Source organism: Oryx dammah, unplaced genomic scaffold (genome assembly GCF_014754425.2).
Source record: "Oryx dammah isolate SB20612 unplaced genomic scaffold, SCBI_Odam_1.1 HiC_scaffold_8, whole genome shotgun sequence".
Taxonomy (NCBI): Eukaryota; Metazoa; Chordata; class Mammalia; order Artiodactyla; family Bovidae; genus Oryx; species Oryx dammah.
This window is the reverse complement of record NW_024070192.1, coordinates 40,874,188-40,894,743: the sequence shown is the minus strand read 5'-3', so window position 1 is coordinate 40,894,743 and position 20,556 is coordinate 40,874,188. Positions and strand designations below refer to the sequence as shown.

The 20,556-nt window shown below is 40.0% G+C and overlaps 1 protein-coding gene and 1 long non-coding RNA gene across 2 annotated transcripts in view; one reads left to right on the top strand and one right to left on the bottom strand.

Moving 5' to 3' along the window:
* EFCAB5 (EF-hand calcium binding domain 5) overlaps window positions 1–20,556 on the top strand; it is an 85,432-nt gene that overhangs the window by 46,708 nt on the left and 18,168 nt on the right. The window contains exons 7-15 of the mRNA XM_040243848.1: window positions 3–102; window positions 1,238–2,269; window positions 4,165–4,242; window positions 4,337–4,429; window positions 6,635–6,849; window positions 8,982–9,138; window positions 12,027–12,316; window positions 14,754–14,923; window positions 17,163–17,391. Of these exons, the coding sequence (XP_040099782.1) occupies window positions 3–102; window positions 1,238–2,269; window positions 4,165–4,242; window positions 4,337–4,429; window positions 6,635–6,849; window positions 8,982–9,138; window positions 12,027–12,316; window positions 14,754–14,923; window positions 17,163–17,391 (2,364 nt within the window). The remainder of the gene's footprint in view (window positions 1–2; window positions 103–1,237; window positions 2,270–4,164; window positions 4,243–4,336; window positions 4,430–6,634; window positions 6,850–8,981; window positions 9,139–12,026; window positions 12,317–14,753; window positions 14,924–17,162; window positions 17,392–20,556) is intronic.
* The window catches only part of LOC120866260, a 43,972-nt gene continuing 25,497 nt past the window's right edge, over window positions 2,082–20,556 (bottom strand). Inside the window, exon 3 of the long non-coding RNA XR_005721623.1 lies at window positions 2,082–2,223. This is a non-coding gene — a long non-coding RNA (uncharacterized LOC120866260). The remainder of the gene's footprint in view (window positions 2,224–20,556) is intronic.

The window sequence follows — 20,556 nt, the reverse complement described above, 5'->3', positions numbered from 1 at the left end:
AGGTAGGGTTTTTGGATCGTCAGAGGACATTGGCCTTGCTGGAAACATTCTATGACCGAAGTTCAAAAGTGCTCAAAGGTATACTCCGAAACCCAAGACAATGTAAGTGCCACCCAGAGGGAGTATGCTCAAGCTGGAGTGAAGCAGTACACGGATGTGATAAAACAACATCACCCTATCACCACGGAATCCCTCCATATAACACGTCCCCTAGATCATGATGGCTATATCTAGTTGTTCATGCCATACAATGCATCTAGTTGAACTAGATGTGTTTTTCACTACAGTGCAAAACTAAAAGTTGTTAAGTCAGAATTGAGCTAGAATTCCAGTGAAGGGGTGCTTTAGTGACAACCTGAATGTTTTGGAAATTAAGTTGGTAATGGTAATTCCAGTTTTAATGTCCAACTTAGAATTCTAAGATTTCTAAGAAAATTGTTTTTTTCTACCAAGCATTTTTTGATTGAAATATAATTGATGTACAATATTATGTTAGTTTCAAATGTACATGATGATTTGACATTTTTATATGATAGGAAATAATCACCATGATGAATCTGGTAGCATTCTGTCCCCCTACAAAGTTATTATGATTGACCATATTCCTTATGCTGTATATTATTTATTATTTAGTAATATGACTTATTTATTATATAACTGGAGGTTTGCATGTCTTAATTCCCTTCAAGTGTTTCACTCATACCTCAAACCCTCTCCCTTCTGGCAACTACCCATTTGTTCTCTGTATCTATGAGTCAATTTTTGGTTTGTTTTATTTGTTTGTTGTAAGTTAGATCATGTGGTATCTGTCCACCTTATTTGACTTAGCATAATACCCTCATGTGTTGTCAAAAGTGGCAGGGTTTGAGGTGGAAGACATTTGCTCTTTCCTCAGCCCTATGCTATGCTTATTGTGGAGGACTAAGAGGAGAGGATAAATTCTATTTGCCTTGAAAGTCTAAGCTACTCTTCAAGCATCAAAAGAAGAAATCATGTTCATTTCCATACATTTTAGGAAGGGATTATTTCTAATTTCCAGTAGTGAGCATCTTTTATGTTCCTTTAGATACCTTTTTGTTTTTTATTGGGTTGCTGGGAAATGTAATTGATATTCATTTAAAGCAGTAGTTCTGTGGGCACCATTACTGTGCCTACTGCTTTTTTGCATTAATTTACTAGCTCTGATTCTATATTATAAGATCAATTGTTTAGGTAAATGTTTTGTTTTCTGTGTTAGGGCCATTTGTTGAATTTGAAGAGATAGACTTACCTGAGTTCTGGGGAGACATGGATAATCAGAAACACATTTATGAAGACTTTGACAATGTTCTCTTAGAGATGAATACATTACCTTCTGAAAAACATTTTAGCAAAACCCAAAGTAAATTATTAGCAAGCCCAGAAGATCAACATGAACACTATAGAGAATCAACACTACCACAAAGCCCACCAGAACAGCAGAGAGGGGCAACTGTGGAACAAGGACCAAATGGAATTTCAACCAGAGAACAAGAACAACCTGAAGAGTCAGCTGGAGAACAAGAACTGAACGAAGAATCAGTATCAAAAGAAGGAACCTACACAGGGTCAACTCGAGAACAAAGATCAAGTAGAGAGTTAATAACAAAACAAAGACCACATCATGAGCCAGTAACAGAACAAGGAGTACCACAAGGAACCCACATCGAATCAACAGCAATACAAGGACTTTCTGAAGAATCAATTACAACAGAAGGACAACATGAAGGGTCAACAACAGGACAAGGATCACATGGAAAGTCAACTGAGGAACAGGGATTACGCAGAGAGTCAAAATCAGATCTTGAACAACCCAGAGAATCAACTGCAGAACAGGAAGCAGGGAGAGAGTCACAATCAGATCGAGGACGACCCAGAGAGACAATGGCAGGACAGGAAGCACACAGAGAATCACAGTCAGATCAAGGACCACACAGTGGGTCAACTGCAGAGCAAGAAGGCAGGGAGTCGGTAGTAGAACAAGAACCACACAGAGGATCAACTGCAGAACCACAGTCACCCAGAGAAACAATTTGGGAAGAACAACAGGACACAGACTTAACTTCACAATCGAGAAGAGGTAGTATCATAGGAGGAAGTAGAACATCTAGGGAATTTATTTCCTTTGAGCACACTGAAATCCCTCCACAGGAAGAAAGCACTCAAGTACAACCATATGAAGAGCTACTCTTCATAAGTCCTGAACTGCAAGAGAAAATTGGAGTATCAAGCCCAAAAGACCATCTTTCAGGTAGTAATATCACTTTCCTACATCAGCTCCTTTTTCCTAGAGCGGTTTTTAAAATCTGCAGAAAAATCTTCATTTCGGTTAGGACCTTTTTGTGACATATAAGGTCATGCAAACTTCAGACATATTTTGCTCTTCAACATGAGTCTATACTTTGAGCAATCAATTACATGCAAACTAGAAAGTCTCTACTGTCAATTTACCTAGAAATCCCTCTACACTAGAAGCCCATTTGTAAGGAAGAAATCTGGGCAGTATTACTTGTAGAAATTTTCCCTGGACTTCTGAAAAGGCACAGAAGCTGTTTTATTTTAAATGGAATATCTGATATTAGAAATCACTTTTTTCTTTTATTTCAAAATTGAAAAGTATCTCATTTTTTTCAGTTGCATATAAGATGTTCTGGAAGAGTTTCTGAAGGTCATATTTAAGACAGAAAGCACCCTGGATTTCAAATATTTATTCTGCAGAAGACTTTTGTTGGGAATTGCCTATGCAAATTTATGCCCTTTTAGTTGAAGAATTATAATCTTTTTGAGAGCCAATCTCAATGTCACTTAAGGCCTCAGTTGTTGTTGCTGTTCAGTCGCTCAGTTGTGTCCGACTCTTTACCCTATGAACTGCAGCTCGCCAGGCTTCCCTGTCCTTCACCATCTCCCAGAGCTTGCTCAAACTCATGTCCATTGAATTGGTGATGCCGTCCAACCATTTCATCCTTTGTCATCCCCTTCTCCTCTTGCCTTCAATCTCAGCATCAGGGTCTTTTCTAATGAGTCAGTCAGCTCCTTGCATCAGGTGGCCAGAGTATTGGAGCTTCAGCATCCTTGCTTCCAGTGAATATTCAGGGTTGATTTTGTTTAGGATTGACTAGTTTGATCTCCTTGCAGTCCAAGGGACTCTCAAGAGTCTTTTTTAACAAGACAGTTCGAAAACATCAATTCTTCAGTGCTTAGCCTTCTTTATGGTCCAACTCTCATAACCATGCACAACTACTGGAAAAACCATAGCTTTAACTTTACAGACCTTTGTTGGCAAAATAATGTCTCTTCTTTTTAATATGCTTTCTAGGCATTAAAAAAAAATTTCTAAAGTTCTACAGTCCCAAAGAAAGTTCTTATTTAAAACTCATAAGAGATGGGTAACCTGTGTTAAGGATTTTACACTATCCTTAACTAATTTGAAATCTTTCATTTTTTCAGTATTATATTTATTTCTTTCCAGAACAGGGCTACTAATTTCTGGTTCTCCTTACGTAGTGGGAATACAGCCTAAAAAATTAGTGAAGTTACTATTAACTTTGACTCTCTGTAACAGTGATCCAAAATAACAGTGTCTAAAAAAACAAACAAAACCAAAACAAAATAACAGTGTCTAAACAAAGCAGGAGTTTCTTTGTTTCTCATATAAAAGTCAAAATTTATTTGACAGATGAGCCCCAAGAAATCAACAGTGGCTCAAGCTCTTTCTGCCTTGTGTCTCCTCCAGCCACACACTCCAAGATAGCTAACCACCATGTCTGCATCCTGACCAGTAGGCAAGGAGAAAGGAGAAAGAATAGACATTACATCATTTCCTTTCCTTTCTGTCTTGTTCATTCATCAGAATTCAGGCACATGGTGACACCTGCTGTCTGGGAGGCTGGGAAATATAGCCCTCATTTTGCGTGGCCAAATTTGGGTACAATACATAGCCTTTGTCACAGAGTTGCTCTCAAAAACTAAAGCTCTTAAGTGATATCTTTGTGATTAAGTTATTAAATGATACCATTATGATACAACATATACAGAAAAGGGCCCAAAAGAAAGTTTTTGTGTTCTGTATGCAAGATGAGTCTTTCATTTATTAACTTTAGAATATATAATCTTCAACTCATAGGCATTTTCTTTTATACCTTTTAGAACCTGCTAAAAAGGAAGTTCAGAAAGACAAATCCTGCGAACCCAAGTCCCAAAAAATAGAAGGAAAGTCATGGACAGGTGACTCCTCCTTTAATTCTCCTTTCATGCATACTCCAGAGCAAAAACATTGTGAAAGTGAAGTTGACTCTATTATGGCATATGTATCTTATAGGTGAACTTCTGACTTGTAACTGGAACGTGAAGTATGCCAAACATGAAGACGAGGAACAGGCAAATTTAATCTATGATAACTCGAGGTTCGCAGGTATATGTTAATAAAGCCAGGAAGAACAGATGGCCCTCTAATTTGATAACCTCTAATTTACTGTGGTTCCCACTGGTAAGGACTGGACTTAGCCAAGGCACAATGGCCGGGTGACACTTGCACCGTTTTGTCCTTGAGCCAAAAGACCGAAACATATTCAAGATGACTGTTCCAGGTGGTAGTGTACATGTAGTGCTATTGTAACGCTCTTTAAAGCATACGTGTTAGTACAGTTGTCCATTAGTGTCTGCAGGCGGTTGTTCCATGACTATTACCCACCCAAAATTTCCCCCCACCACGAATACCAACATTCAAGATGCTCAAACCCCTTATATAAAATGGATAAGTATTTGCATATAACTGATGGATCCTCCCATATACTTTAAATCTAGATCGCTTATAATACCTAGTACAATGTAAATGCTTTGTAAATAGTTGAAAATACAACGTGAAGGCTATGTAAATAGTTGCCCATGTGTGGCAAATTCAAGTTTTGCTTTTGGGAACTTTCTGGATTTTTTTTTTCCTGAATATTTTTGATCCACAGTTGAACCCACAGATGCAGAACCTGCAGCTACAAAGGGCCACCTGTATACAACTTTTTTTTAATGGTTATGTGGCCCTGAAACCACTCTGAAGCTATGATCCAGGTATACAAAGGGAATTAGATACTAGAACAATAGAAATCATTCCAGCAATTCCTCTCCCTTGTAGTTCCACATCTAACTATGTGAGGCAGGTGAGGTTCTGTCTTGTTTTTGAAGACTTACAAAGAAAGATCTACTCAACAGAGAGAGCAAAGAATAGCTTTTAGCTCTCAGTAAACCATGTATTTAACAATTATCCCAGGAAGTATTCGTATTTTACTGCAATGCTATTTTATCATTTTACCTTTCACCAACAAATAGTAGAACTTATAAGATCAAAAAATTTCCCTCCTGTCTTCAGTTTCTTTTCTCATTTAAGAATGGATCAAATAGCAAACTTTATATCCTCCAAATATTTGGTGAAATTGTATAGCATTGGTTAAGCTCTTGTTGCCTGCTACTTCATGTTCCTCTTCTCCTGATCTTACTTATTTACTTCAGTTTTGCTCTACCATTTTGACAATTGCATGGCTGATTCTTTTTAAGTTACATCAGATCTCATATGGAAGGCATCAGCGCATGAATGATTGAATTAGTTAATAAATCAATCGTAAATCACCAGGCTCTTCTATGAAATATACTTCATGTTATAACATCAAGCTTCAAAATAAATATATGAGTCAAGCCTCCTGAGGGAGAGGTTATAGTGGTGGTATTTACAGACTTATTTAACTAGCGAGTCCAGACTGCAGCTGGCTTCAGGCACAACTGAATCCAAGGGCTCAATAATAGCAGCAGGACACTATCTCTTTGCCTCTCAGCCCTGTTCTTCTCTGTATAACTTTCAGTTTTAGGTGGTTTTCTCTCTATTGTGGCAAAGATTTCCATGAGAGCATCTCTAAGCCTACATCCTACTAGTTCAGGAGTCAGAGTACAAGACCAGTGATTCTCCCCCAGTAGTTGCCCCAAAAGTCCTGGGGCTAATTCTCATTGGTCTATAGTGGATCCCATTGCTGTTATATGTGAATCACTAGCCGGACCTATATCACATGGCCATCCTGAAGCAAGGTGGGAGAGGCTCAGTGCTACCTGATACATCAAAACTGACAATTAGGGAGAGATGTTTTCTCAATTTTTTTTTTTAAAAAAAGGAGGGGGACTTCTCTGGCAGTCCAGTGGTTAAGACTCCACACTGCCAATGCAAGGGGCATGGGTTTGATCCCTCTTCGGAGAACTAAGATCTTACATGCCGCCAGGTGCGGACAAAAGGATGAAGACCAATAAATAAATAAAAGATATGTTTAGGGACTCCCTGGTGGTCCAGTGGTTAAGACTCTGTGCTGCCCATACAGGGGGCATGGGTTCAATCTCTGATCAGAGAACTAAGATCCCACATGCAAGAAAAAAAGAGAGAGAAAATGAGAACAACAGCTAAAACCCAAAATTTATAAAGAATATTTTAAAAATAAAAAGGGGGTGCTGTCCTCATGAAGGCAGCATAGACTCCTGGTAGGAAAAAAGGTAGTAGATGTTCATTACAATATGTACTCATATATTTTCCCTGAACTTTGATAAAATTGTTCATATCACTGTTTGATGTATGTTTCTTGCTTGATAGACCTCCACTCAATTATCAGAAACATTCAGTCTCACAAGGAAATAAAGGGTAGGAGTGCCTTCAATGGAGTTTCCTTCAATCTACTCCAGTTTGTGCAGCTCCTAGAGACATTTGTTGGTGAAGATTCCCCCTTGAGTGTCAGTGAAGCCCTCACCTCCTTTTTTAAGAAGGGCTTTGTTGAAACAAAAGAAGAGAAAATGAGTGGCTTAGAAAAGGTGAGTAATATTATTTACCAATAAAACAAGTGAAGTCATATTATAAAGAGATATGTATACCCATGACTGATTCATGTTGATGTATGTATGATATAAGTAGGATGTCTGATTCATGTTGATGTGTGTATACTTATGACTGATTCATGTTGATGTATGGGCTTCCCTGGTGGCTCAGACAGTAAAGAATCTGCTTGCAATGTGGGAGACCTGGGTTTGCTCCCTGGGTTGGGAAGATCCCCTGGAGGTGGGCATGGGAACCCACTGCAGTATTCTTGTCTGGAGAATCCCCATGGACAGAGGAGCCTGGTGGGCTACCATGAGGTCACAGAGTCGGACAAGACTGAGCGACTGAGCACCTTCATCTGGATGGGAGAAACCATCGCAGTATTGTAAATTAATTATCTTCTAATTAAAAATTAAAATTAAAAAAATCTATCAACCTCAGTTCCTCCTAGACTAGCTCTTCTTAAGTACTAATTTTGGTTGTGAATGCTTATGCTAATTAGGTACTTAATTAGCATGGCAATTAAATACTTCATTTTATTGTCAAATGTTCTAAGATCACACTCCAGAGAATTCATTCCTCTGATAAGAACATGATTGCTGATGGCAGGAGATGGTTTCTTATATAGCTGTGTTTTTGCTCCTCCAAAGCTTGAAGAGCAGATTCCAAGGAGCAGATATTTGCATGTGCAAAGATGTGTGTGTGTGTGTCCACTGTCTGATGTGTGAGTACATTTACAAATGCACATACATAATTGTATGACTGTGGCTTGAATACATATTTTTGGGTACACCAAGGTAGTGGGCTTCATCTTTCTTAAGAAATTACTACTTACTTGGATGAAATATGCAAACACATTTGCTGATAGGAACAATTCGTGTATTCTTATATGAAATATATAAATTAGGTTCATCAAGCATATTCAGTAACCTTATCAGTCTTATGAGTCTTCTCAATCTAATATACAGTTGATATTCCTTTTTCCTCCTCAATTGAAGTTCCTATCATTTAACCAAATGGTATGTGTTCACTTTCTTTTATCAATAAAATCTACCTTGATTAGATAAGTTACTATCTAGTTAACATAATCTAGTGAAAAATCTAAATGGTAAATAAAATTAATGTCAGGCCAATGTTAAATACAAGAAAGAATTTTTGAACATGGTCATTTTTTTGTTGTTTGAACACTATCACCCATCGCCTTTCATTACAAAACATATTTCATCAAGAAGCCAGGCAGGGACTTCCCTGGTGCTTCAGTGGCTAAGACTCTGAGCTCCCAATACAGGGAGCCCAGGTTCACTCCCTGGTCAGGAAAACTAGATCCCACATGCTGCAACTGAGACCCAGCACAGCCAAAGATAAATAGATTTTAAAAAGAAAAAGAAAAAGCCAGGCAGGGACTTCCCTGGCAGTTCAGTGGTTAAGACTCCATGTTCCCAGTGCAGGAGGCATGGGTTTAATCAAGTAACTTAGGATCATGGGAGTCGGGTAACTTAGATCCCGCGTGGTAAAGAAAAAAAGAAGCCAGGAAGATCACCCAATGTGTTTATCACACTGCTGAACAACTAGTAAGTGAATGGAGAGGAATGAATCAAAGATTCTCGAGGAGTGAGTCCCCTTCCTAAATGAATGTGTTTTAGTTCAATGCAGAAAATGCCTGCTTTCTAGCTTAGAGCTGAAACATAGAAAATGTTTATTGAGAGATAAAAACTGATGTTAAGAGAATTAAAATTAAATGTTTCATTTTACTATTCGTATCCTGCTTAGTCCCAAAGTAAAGCTGTTTCTATAAAAAGTGCTGCTCTTTGTGGGGAATAAGCATAAGATGCCAGCTAGTATATGTGTCTGTGTGTGTGTGTGTACGTGTGTGTGTGTCTGTTAGTTGCTCAGTCATGTCCGACTCTTTGTAGTCCACCAGGCTTCTCTGTCCATGGACTTCTCCAGGCAAGAATACTGGAGTGGGTGGCCATTCCTTTCTCCAGGGGAGCTTCCTGGCCTAGGGATTAAACCCCGGTCTCCTGCATTTCAGGCAGATTCTTTACCATCTGAGCCACCAGGGAAGCTCGCCAGCTAGCATAATAAACAGATATATCTTCTGTGCTTTGTTATCCTGTGTGTGCCCTAGGCTAGACAAAATGCTTCCCAAATCCGACGGGAACTTCTCCTAAAAGCCCTCTTTCAGAAGTGGGACAGTGATGGCTCAGGGTTTCTGGATCTGAAGGAAATTGATGAACTCTTGTATACATACAAGGAAGGAATGGAAAAAGAATCTATGAAGAAAGGTAAAAACGAAAGAATTTTCTTAAGTTGTGGTAACAACTTGGCTTCAAGTTTCCCAGTATTATGATACGCATGTGTGCTCAGGCATGTCCAGCTTTTTGTGACCCCGTGGACTTCAGCCCACCAGTCTTCTCTGTCCACGGAATTTTCCAGGCAAGAATACTGAAGTGGGTTGCCATTTCCTCATTATTATGATATATATATACAGTTAAAATATTGGTTGTTCTAAAGCCATGAGATAGTATTTCACACTTCACATGTACTAGTGTGGCTATCATTTTTTTTCAGTTTTATTGAGATACCATTGACATGTAACATTGTGTAAATTTAAGCTGTACGATGTGTTGATTTGATACGCTTATATTGTGAAATGATTACCGCAGCTTAGTTAATACCTCCATCATCTCACATAATTACCATTTCTTTTTTGTGGTAAGAACCTTTAAGATCTACTCTCTTAGAAACTTTCAAGTATATAATATGGTATTGTTAACTATAATCATCACCCTGTTTATTAGAATCCTAGAACTTTTCTTGTAATGAAAGTTGGTACACTCATTAATAACGTTTGAGCATCTTTTCATGCGCCTCTGGTCATTTGCATATCTTCTTTGGAAAAGTGTCTATTCAGTTCCTCTGCCCATTTTCCAGTCCGATTTTTTTTTTCTTGCTATTGAGTTCTATGAGTTTGCTGTATATTTTGGATATTAACTCCTTATCAGATATATGATTTGCAAATATTTTCTCCCATACTGTAGGTGACCTTTTTATTTTGTTGTTACTTTTGCTGTGCGGAAGGTTTTTAGTTTGATATACCCCCATTAATTTATTTTTGCTTTTTTTGCTTATATAGTTTGACTGTAATTTTTTAAATGGAAAATAACAGTGTTGGCAAGGATATGAAGAAATTTGAACCCTTGTGCGTTGCTGATGGGAATGTAGAAAATGTCAGAGCAATCAAGAGTGAAACTGTTGTAGAGTGCTTTGTCCAATATCTTAACTCTACAGAGTTAGATTCCTTCTGTGTACCTAGCTACACATACCCATAAAACAATCCAAACCCACTTCTTCCTGCCTATTTTCCCTTCTCATTTTATCTTTCTGCCTCTACAAGGTCTGATTCACCTCTCAAGTCTGAATGACTTGTAAGTTTCCCCTAAATTTACTTAACTTTGTCTTCTCCTTAATGACTTTCTCTTCTTCTATATTTTTCCTCTTCTGATCAATTCTTCTCAATCAAAAGCTACTAAAATTCTCATATAATAAGTTCTCTCCTTCATTTGCTTAGATCCCAGGATAAATGATTTTGCTCTTCACTGGGTTTAAGGATTTATCTGATGACTTTGGCATAACGGATTTCAAATTCTTAAAGTATATGGTGCGTGAGAGAAAAAATGATAAGGGTTAGTAAAGTTCTTCAGCCCTTTCAAAAGTCATTGTATTGGTTGATCTTTAAAGTTACCTAAGTTGATCAACTGTCAGGTGTTCTTCATTAATTGTGTCTAATGAGATGGTTTCCACTTACAAGATGGGAAAACCTCAGAATACAGAACCATGGTCCATGAAAGAAAAAATTAATTACATGATGGCCAGGAGAGCTGGGTTCTGATATTTTATCTTTTACTAAGTAAGATTGCCAGGAGAAATATCAATAACCTCAGATGACACCACCCTCATGGCAGAAAGTGAAGAACTAAAGAGCATCTTGATGAAAGTGAAAGAGGAGAGTGAAATAGTTGGTAAAGCTCAACACTCAGAAACTAAGATCAGGGCATCCGGTCCCATCACTTCATGGCAGATAGGTGGGGAAACAGTGTAAACAGTGGCTGACTTTATTTTTCTGGGCTCCAGAATCACTGCAGAGGGTAATTGCAGCAATGAAATTAAAAGACACTTACTCCTTGGAAGGAAAGTTATGACCAACCTAGACAGCATATTAAAAAGCAGAGACATTACTTTACCAACAAAGGTCCGTCTAGTCAAGGCTATGGTTTTTCCAGTGGTCATGTATGGATATGAGAGTTGGACTATAAAGAAAGCTGCTGCTGCTGCTGCTTCTAAGTCGCGTCAGTCGTGTCTGACTCTGTGCGACCCCATAGACGGCAGCCCACCAGGCTGCTCCGTCCCTGGGATTCTCTAGGCAAGAACACTGGAGTGGGTTGCCATTTCCTTCTCCAATGCATGAAAGTGAAAAGTGAGAGTGAAGTTGCTCAGTCATGTCCGACTCTTCACGACCCCATGGACTGTAGCCTACCAGACTGAGTGACTGAACTAAACTGAACTGAAGTGATCACATGACCGTGAGCAAGTTACTAAACTTCTATAGAGCCAGGTGTCCTCATGGGTAAAACAAAGGAGTTGGACACGATGAATTCTAGAATTTAAGGGACCTGAGGATGATGTTATAAGGTTTCACCTGCTGAGAGATAGAATTAAAATGAAACAATATACATTACCATATGTAAAATAGATAGCCAGTGGGAATTTGCTGTATGACTCAGGGAGCTCAGATCCACTGCTCTGTGACAACCCAGAGGGATGTAATGGGGTGGGAGGTGGGAGAGAGGTTCAAAGGGGAGGGGACGTATGTATACCTATGGCTAATTCATGTTGCTGTATGGAAGAAACCAACACAGTACTGTAAAGCAACTATCCTCCAATTAAAAATAAATAAATTGACTTAAAAAATAGATGATATAGGAATCATCTTGAGTTCAGCATAGGAAGTCACTGTAAGATGTTCCATTGGACATCCATTGGAGATGCCTTTGATATACCTGGTTTTCCATGAGAATCAGTTAGAGGCTTCGATTTGCTGTAAGAACGCAAATTTCCCCCACAGGTGAATGAACTTTTGATTAGTTTTTGGTTTTATGTTTCTGTCTTTTAGCTAAACTACATGTCCAATTTCCAAAGCTACACCCTGGGCACGAAGTGAGACTGTCTTCCAAACAGTTTCAGAAATACATAGAATTGGTTGTCTCTGAACTCAGGGGCAATGAAGAAGAAGTTCTGGAAAGCGTTGTGGAGTTTCTGATGAACTCTTTAGAAAGAAGCCATGTTGAGAGTCTGAGGAATTGTGCCAGACAAAAGTGGCTGCACCAAATCCAGCGTGCTGCAGAGACAAGTGGCGTGTCCTTGGAGCCAGTGTACACGGAGACCTTTAAGGCCCTCACCCAGGTGTGCTTTCCAAAGTGGCATGTAAGAGGAAGACATTTCCTCCCAAGTGATGGTGTTCAATGGTTGCAGAGGAGGAACACACAAAACTCTCTTTAGAAGTCTCTACTATAGATATTTCACTCATTCCAATGTTTTACAATGACCCCAAACCTAGTAAAGATGCAACTGGAATGATTGCAGATTGGCAAGGTAGAAGCAGAGAGGAAAGGTATAAGAAACAGAATTATGTCTTGGAATTCCTAATTTCATTTGTGCCAAGAGTCAAAGAAACCTATAACAGACAATAAACTGACATTAAAAAAAAATAAGCAGTAAGGAGATGTTCAAGCAGTTTAAGCTATATTTCCCTTGCATGCTGTTTTGGGAGTCAGTTTTAGAAAGAACTATTTGGGGGGTGGTGGGAGGGAGGCTTCAGACAGAGGGGATATATGTGTAGACTTATGGCTGATTTACGTTTTTGTACAGCAGAAACCAATGCAACATTGTAAAGCAATTACCCTCCAATTAAAAATAAAAATAAAAGGAACTATTTAAATTATAAAGTCATTATAAAGTAGAATCCAACGTGACACAATAGTTCATAGCACTGCCTAGAAATAAGCTGAGACTATTGCAGAATCCTGTCCCTTAAAATACATGACCTGGATGAACCACCATCCACAGCTCTGCTGCCTTCCTCAGACACTTCCAGCTTACTGCTTTTCCCAGGCAGGAACAGCATGGCTGTCTTCTACAAGTATCACAGCTTCCATTGATCCGGGGAAACTATGTCATTCATCTCAGCTAAATAGCAACACATGATTATGGGAATCATCTCCTGAATGGCTTAATTTTCCACTATAACAATAATTGGAAATGATGAGACCAGGAACAGTAGACCAATCAGAAAAAGAGATATTGGAATTTCCCTGGCAGTGCAGTGATTAAGACACTGCATTTCCACTGCAGGGGACTCAGCCAAAAAGCAAAAGAGTTATTGTTCCAACTTGCTTCAGAAATCTTCCATACCCTTAGAGACATCTTACTACTACATTTTTGTTAGTCTATTGATTTTCTATGTAGAAAAGGAGGAATCAAGAAGGGAAAAGAAAAGCACAAAGAACAAACCCAAGTTTATAAGAAGAGGAGACAAATATCAGAGAAAGTATCTCTCATATTCCCAGTTTATACCCATACTTGGCATATGTGTTAACACAGAATATTGTTATAATATTTTAGGTACATAAAATTTTCAGTTATTTTAATTAGGCATAGAAGTTATGACCAACCTAGATAGCATATTCAAAAGCAGAGACATTACTTTGCCAACTAAGGTCCATCTAGTCAAGGCTATGGTTTTTCCTGTGGTCATGTATAGATGTGAGAGTTAGACTGTGAAGAAGGCTGAGCGCCGAAGAATTGATGCTTTTGAACTGTGGTGTTGGAGAAGACTCTTGAGAGTCCCTTGGACTGCAAGGAGATCCAACCAGTCCATTCTGAAGGAGATCAACCCTGGGATTTCTTTGGAAGGAATGATGCTAAAGCTGAAACTCCAGTACTTTGGCCACCTCATGAGAAGAGTGGACTCACTGGAAAAAACTTTGATGCTGGGAGGGATTGGGGGCAGGACAAGGGGACGACCAAGGATGAGATGGCTGGATGGCATCACGGACTCTCTGGACGTGAGTCTGAGTGAATTCCGGGAGATGGTGATGAACAGGGAGGCCTGACGTGCTGCGATTCATGGGGTCACAAAGAGTCGGACACGACTGAGCGACTGAACTGAACTGAACTGAACTGAACTGAACTGATAGTAGTTGTGGGACTTCTCTGGAGGTCGATTGGTTAGTACTCTGTGCTTCTACTCCAAGGGGCATGGGTTTGATCCCTGATCAGGGAACTAGGATCCCACATGCTGTGCAGTACAGCCAAAAAGAAATACTAGTTGCATATAGTCTGCAATCTGGAGCCCCAAGTAATCCTTTCCTGAAATGATGTAAGTCAAATGTCACAGCCAAACTATGTTAAGAATTTCTTGAGAGCATTTTCCCATATTCACATCATAGTGGATGGTCAAGAAATACGAATCATCTTTCTTGCCTGAGCTCTCTAAAATAAGCACTTTCAACTGAAGCCCATACAACATGAGTATGGTTCAAAGGGATCCAAGTTTTAAACCTCTAAATATAAGTAGACTTGACAGATTTTTTTTTTTTTTAGTAGAACTGGTCTGGTTGGCATAAAGTAAATCTATTCTACTCACTGAAACTCAGGTTCAGGAACAGCTGTGGTGTCAGCCTTTCCCCCACTGTCTATTTATGGTAATATCTGCATCATTTACTCAGGAAAATGAAATTATTGGGGTCAGATGCACAGATTGGCTAATGAAGGGAGACATGATTAAGAGAATAGCTCTTTGGCAATTGGCAAATAAATGGTCAGAAACATTTTGCCACAGGATGCTGAAGCCCATGGAAATAAGAAGATCAGTGCTCACATTTCCCTCTTAGAAGAAAACCTACTTCTGCCTGATAGAGGGAACGTTCTATTGAGGAATGTAGCTTGTACTTTAGATGATGCTCCGTTTGTTCTGAAAAGAGTGCTCTACAGGGACATGAAGGGGATCAGGTAAGAATTTCTAAAGACGGTTTCACCTTTCTTTTGAAAAAAATTCCTTTTGTGAAGTAAAGTAGCACTGAAATCCTTCCTAGTTAGCTGTCCAAGAGAGAAATGCCTCAGGTCACCAAAGTTTTTCAAGCAGGAGGTGATAGGTTTCCAGTCTTGGGTGATTTCACCTAATTTTTTCTAGAGCTTGCTCTTGGGCATTGGTTTTCATGTAGGGACTTTGCTTCACAGTATCAGTTCAATTATTTGTACCTGCTCTGTAAATTATGTCTCCAGTTCAGTTCCGTTCAGTTGCTCAGTCGTGTCCAACTCTTTGGGACCCCATGGACTGCAGTACACCAGGCCTCCCTGTCCATCACCACCTCCCAGAGTTGACTCAAACTCATGTCCATTGGGTTGGTGATGCCATCCAACCATCTCATCCTCTGTCATCCCCTTCTCCTCCCACCTTCAATCTTTCCCAGCATCAGGGTCTTTTCAAATGAGTCAGTTCTTCGCATCAGGTGGCCAAAGTATTGGAGTTTCAGCCTCAACATCAGTCCTTCCAATGAACATTCAGGACTGATTTCCTTTAGTATAGACTGGTTGGATCTGCTTGCAGTCCAAGGGACTCTCAAGAGTCTTCTCCAACACCACAGTTCAAAAGCATCAATTCTTCAGCACTCATCTTTCCTTATAGTCCAACTTTCACATCCATACATGACTACTGGAAAAACCATAGCCTTGACTAGACTGACCTTTGTTGGCAAAGTAATGTCTCTGGTTTTTAATATGCTGTCTAGGTTGGTCATAACTTTTCTTCCAAGGGAAATAGATGGGGAAACAGTGGAAACAGTGTCAGACTTTATTTTTTTGGACTCCAAAATCACCGCAAATGGTGACTGCAGCCATGAAATTAAAAGACACTTACTCCTTGGAAGAAAAGTTATGACCAACCTAGATAGCGTATTCAAAAGCAGAGATATTACTTTGCCGACTAAGGTCCATCTAGTCAAGGCTATGGTTTTTCCAGTGGTCATGTATGGATGTGAGAGTTGGACTGCAAAGAAAGCTGAGCGCCAAAGAATTGATGCTTTTGAACTGTGGTGTTGGAGAAGACTCTTGAGAGTCCCTTGGACTGCAAGGAAATCCAACCAGTCCATTCTGAAGATCAGCCCTGGGATTTCTTTGGAAGGAATGATGCTAAAGCTGAAGCTCCAGTATTTTGGCCACCTCATGTGAAGAGTTGACTCATTGGAAAAGACTCTGATGCTGGGAGGGATTGGGGGCAGGAGGAGAAGGGGACGACCGAGGATGAGATGGCTGGATGGCATCACGGACTCTCTGGACGTGAGTCTGAGTGAACTCCGGGAGTTGGTGATGGACAGGGAGGCCTGGTGTGCTGCGATTCATGGGGTCACAAAGAGTTGGACATGACTGAGCGACTGAAATGAACTGAACTGAACTGAAGCATCTTTTTATTTCATGGCTGCAGTCACCATCTGAAGTGATTTTGGAGCCCAAAAAAATAAAGTCAAATTATGTCTCCACATCCTGTTTAAATGGGCTTCCCTGGTAGCCCAGTGGTAAAGAATATGCCTGCCAATGCAGGAGACTCGGGTTCCATTCTTGCATCAGGAGGATCCCCTGGAGAAGGAAATGGCAACCCACTCCAGCATTCTTGCCTGGGAAATCCCATGGACGGAGGAGCCTAGTAGGCTACCCACCATGGGGTAGCAAAAGAGTAGGATATGACTTAGCGACTAAACAACAACATCTTGTTTATGTATGTTTTCTCTGTTATGATCTAAGCTTTTTTTTTTTTTTTTTTGCCTGTCATAGTGTAAGAACTCTATATCAACTTTTATTGACATTATATCTCTTTGTAGCAATCTTTTGCCAATAACACTTATAGTCCCCAATCAAAAGCAGCTGGATTTGTATTACAGCCATTATAACAACATAATCACTCTTAATTTCTAGCCCTTTCCATTGTGTCCCCCTAATCTGACTGTATCTGGCTCATCTATCCTCATTTTTTTTCTGTACAGTCTTCCTTTTTGTTCAGTATACACACTATTAAGCTTATTTTAAAAAAAATCTTTCTCTCAAGTCAGACTCTCCAAACTGGTAATTTTATCTGAGTCCACTTCTCTGACATATAACACTAATGATTATGGATGGATTGATCTAGTGTCCTGCATGGCTTAGTCTAAAGCCCTCTTCTGTGCCTTTCTCCTTTTCTCATATTCCTGTTCCTCAGCTTTACAGTAGTGGATGAAGGGAAGCCAATACACGTCCCCCAAGTTCAGCACCATGGGAACATCTACTTCTGGAATCATTCCCGCAAGAAGAGCGATCACAATGGGTCATTCCTGGCTCTGCCCCTTCAGGACGCATATATGAGGATATTTGGGGTCTTGGCTGTTGACACTCTAAGAGATCCCCAGAAAATTAACATCTTCCTACCCCACGAGATCAGATTCTATCAGGTACGACATAGAAAAGTTCTTCAAGATCAATGGTAGGATAGCCTCTCCTATACTTTTTGAAAAAGTAAAATCTGAAACCAGATGAGAGCAAAGCTATGTATATAAATGGTGTCATCATACATACAGTAAAGCTATGTATATAAATATCATCATACATGTGGCAGTCTTTGGAGAGGTTCCCTATTACACACGGAGGGACTCAGACTCAGTTGCATATCTATGCCTCAGATGGTCTGGGAAGCTTGTTAATATGTGTCCCATGGTATTAACTGTAGGAACAGCATTTTTTGCTATAGAACTGAAATCCAACTATTAGACGTTTACTAACTAAAATCCAAAAAGTAGGAATGAACTTATAGAAGAGACATATTTATGTTTTATTTATAGTGGTACCTAGAAATCCTTTGCTTTTTACACAAATGGTGCTAAATACGATATGCCTTACCATCGTTCTTGATTCCAGTGTTATAATTTTTGAGGATGAAGAATGAAGGAAAAGCCTACATCTTTCTCAAATATTCATGTTTTCAAATTAGATCTCAAAAAGGGAGTGGCACTTTTTCATGGCCTGTAATGCTGTGGCTTCTGTGGTAAAATTGTTGATTATCCAGTATTTCTTCTTTAAAATATCATAATAGCTTAAACTTAATAGAAAATAAAGTCCATGATGCTTACTATTGAACAACAGCAGAAATAAATAAAAATAAAAATCTTTATATCAAGGTTAATATGTGGGTTTTAGTCTGGGTTATCAGTGGAGTTTTATTTAAAGACTGTGCCCAGTCGCTCAGTCATGTTCGACTCTTTGCAACCCCATGGAATGTAGCCCACCAGGCTCCTCTGTCCATGGGATTTCCAGGCAAGAATAATACTGGAGTGGGTTGCCATTTCTTCCTCCAGAGGATCTTCCTGACCCAGGGATTGAACTTGTGTCTCCTGCATTGGCAGGAGGATTTTTTTTAACCACTGAGCCACCCAGGAATCCCCAAATATTAAAATAGGTTTGAGGGGACTTCCCTGGTGGTCCAGTGGTTAAGAATCTGCCTGCCAATGCAGGAGTCATGGGTTTGCTATCTGGTTGGGGAACTAAGATCCCACTTGCTGAGGAACAACTAAGCCTGGGAGCCGTAGGCCACAACCAAAGATCCTGCATGACATCAATGAAGATCCCACGAGCAGCAACTAAGACCCGAGGCAGTCAAATAAACGAATAAGTATTAAGATAACTAACTAAATAAAAGAATAGGTTTTTGAAATTAGGTCACTTGTTTGAAAATGGTGTTTGAGTATCTTATACTATCTGCTAAATGAAAATAAATTAAATAAAAGAAACTAAAAAAAGGAAAGGCACTTTAAAATATATATATTTATTTATTTATTTTATTATTTATTTGGCTGTGCCAGGTCTTAGTTGCAGCATGTAGGATCTTTAGTTGTGGCACCTAGAGAATCCCATGGATGGAGGAGCCTGGTGGGCTACAGTCCATGGGGTCGCTAAGAGTTGGACACGACTGAGCAACTTCATCTTCACTTTTCACTTTCCTGCATTGGAGAAGGAAATGGCAACCCACTCCAGTGTTCTTGCCTAGAGAATCTCAGGGACTGGGGAGCCTGGTGGGCTGCCGTCTATGGGGTCGCACAGAGTTGGACATGACTGAAGCAACTTAGCAGCAGCAGCAGCAGCAGCATGGGATCTAGTTCCCTGACCAAAGATCAAACCCAGGCCCCATGCATGGGGAATGCAGAGTCTTAGCCCCTGGACCATTAGGGAAGCCCCTGGAAAGCACTTTTAAGATTATAAATAACTAGACCATTTCTACAAGCATTTAAGTTTAATTTTAGGACTTTCCTGGTGGTCCAGTGGTTAAGACTCCACACTTCCATAGCAGGGAGCATGGGTTTAATCCCTGGTTGGGGAACTAAAATCCCACATGCTGCACAGTGCAGCCAAAAAGAAAAAAAAATTTTTTATTTAATTTTATGAATAAAAATTTCAGTGAAGGAAGATTTAAAATCCTGTGGAGGCACTGGACCGGGATGTAGCAGCAATCAGGAAGTTGCTATCATCTGTTCCCTTGGATGCTCTTGATGTTTCTTTACTATTATTTAAATTTTTCCCCTCTCATTTACTGGATGTACAGTTGAGGAAGTGGTAGAATCTTTTCCCCTGGACATCTTTTTAATAATAAGTTTCATTCTCTTCCGACATAAGAATGATGTGAAGATATTAAGATGCAAAGTGGAAGAGTGTGGTGAACTATACTCCAAATTATCATTCAGTTCAGTTCAGTCCAGCCACTCATTCGTGTCTGACTCTTTGTGAACCCATGAATCACAGCACACCAGGCCTCCCTGTCTATCACCAACTCCCGGAGTTCACCCAAACTCATGTCCATCGAGTCAGTGATGCCATCCAGCCATCTCATCCTCTGTCGTCCCCTTCTTCTCTGCCCCCAGTCCTTCCCAGCATCAGGGTCTTTTCCAATGAGTCAACTCTTCACATGAGGTGGCCAAAGTATTGGAGTTTCAGCTTCAACATCAGTCCTTCCAATGAACACCCAGAACTGATCTCCTTTAGGATGGACTGGTTGGATCTCCTTGCAGTCCAAGGGACTCTCAAGAGTCTTCTCCAACACCACAGTTCAAAAGCATCAATTCTTCAGCCCTCAGCTTTCTTCACAGTCCAACTCTCACATCCATACATGACTACCGGAAGAAACAGCCTTGACTGCTGCTAAGTCGCTTCAGTCGTGTCCAACTCTGTACAAGCCCATAGACGGCAGTCCACAAGGCTCCCCCGTCCCTGGGATTCTCCAGGCAAGAACGCTGGAGTAGGTTGCCATTTCCTTCTCCAATGCATGAAAGTGAAAAGGGAAAGTGAAGTCGCTCAGTTGTGTCCGACTCTTAGCGACCCCATGGACTGCAGCCCACCAGGCTCCTCAGTCCATGGGATTTTCCAGGCAAGAGTACTGGAGTGGAGTGCCATTGCCTTCTCCAACTAGACGGACCTTTGTTGGCAAAGTAATGTCTTTGCTTTTTAATATGTTATCTATGTTGGTCATAACTTTCCTTCCAAGGAGTACGTGTCTTAATTTCATGGCTGCAATCACCATGGTCTTATTAGAGAACATGTCAAAGTGAATTCTAAATTGACCTCCTAGCCCT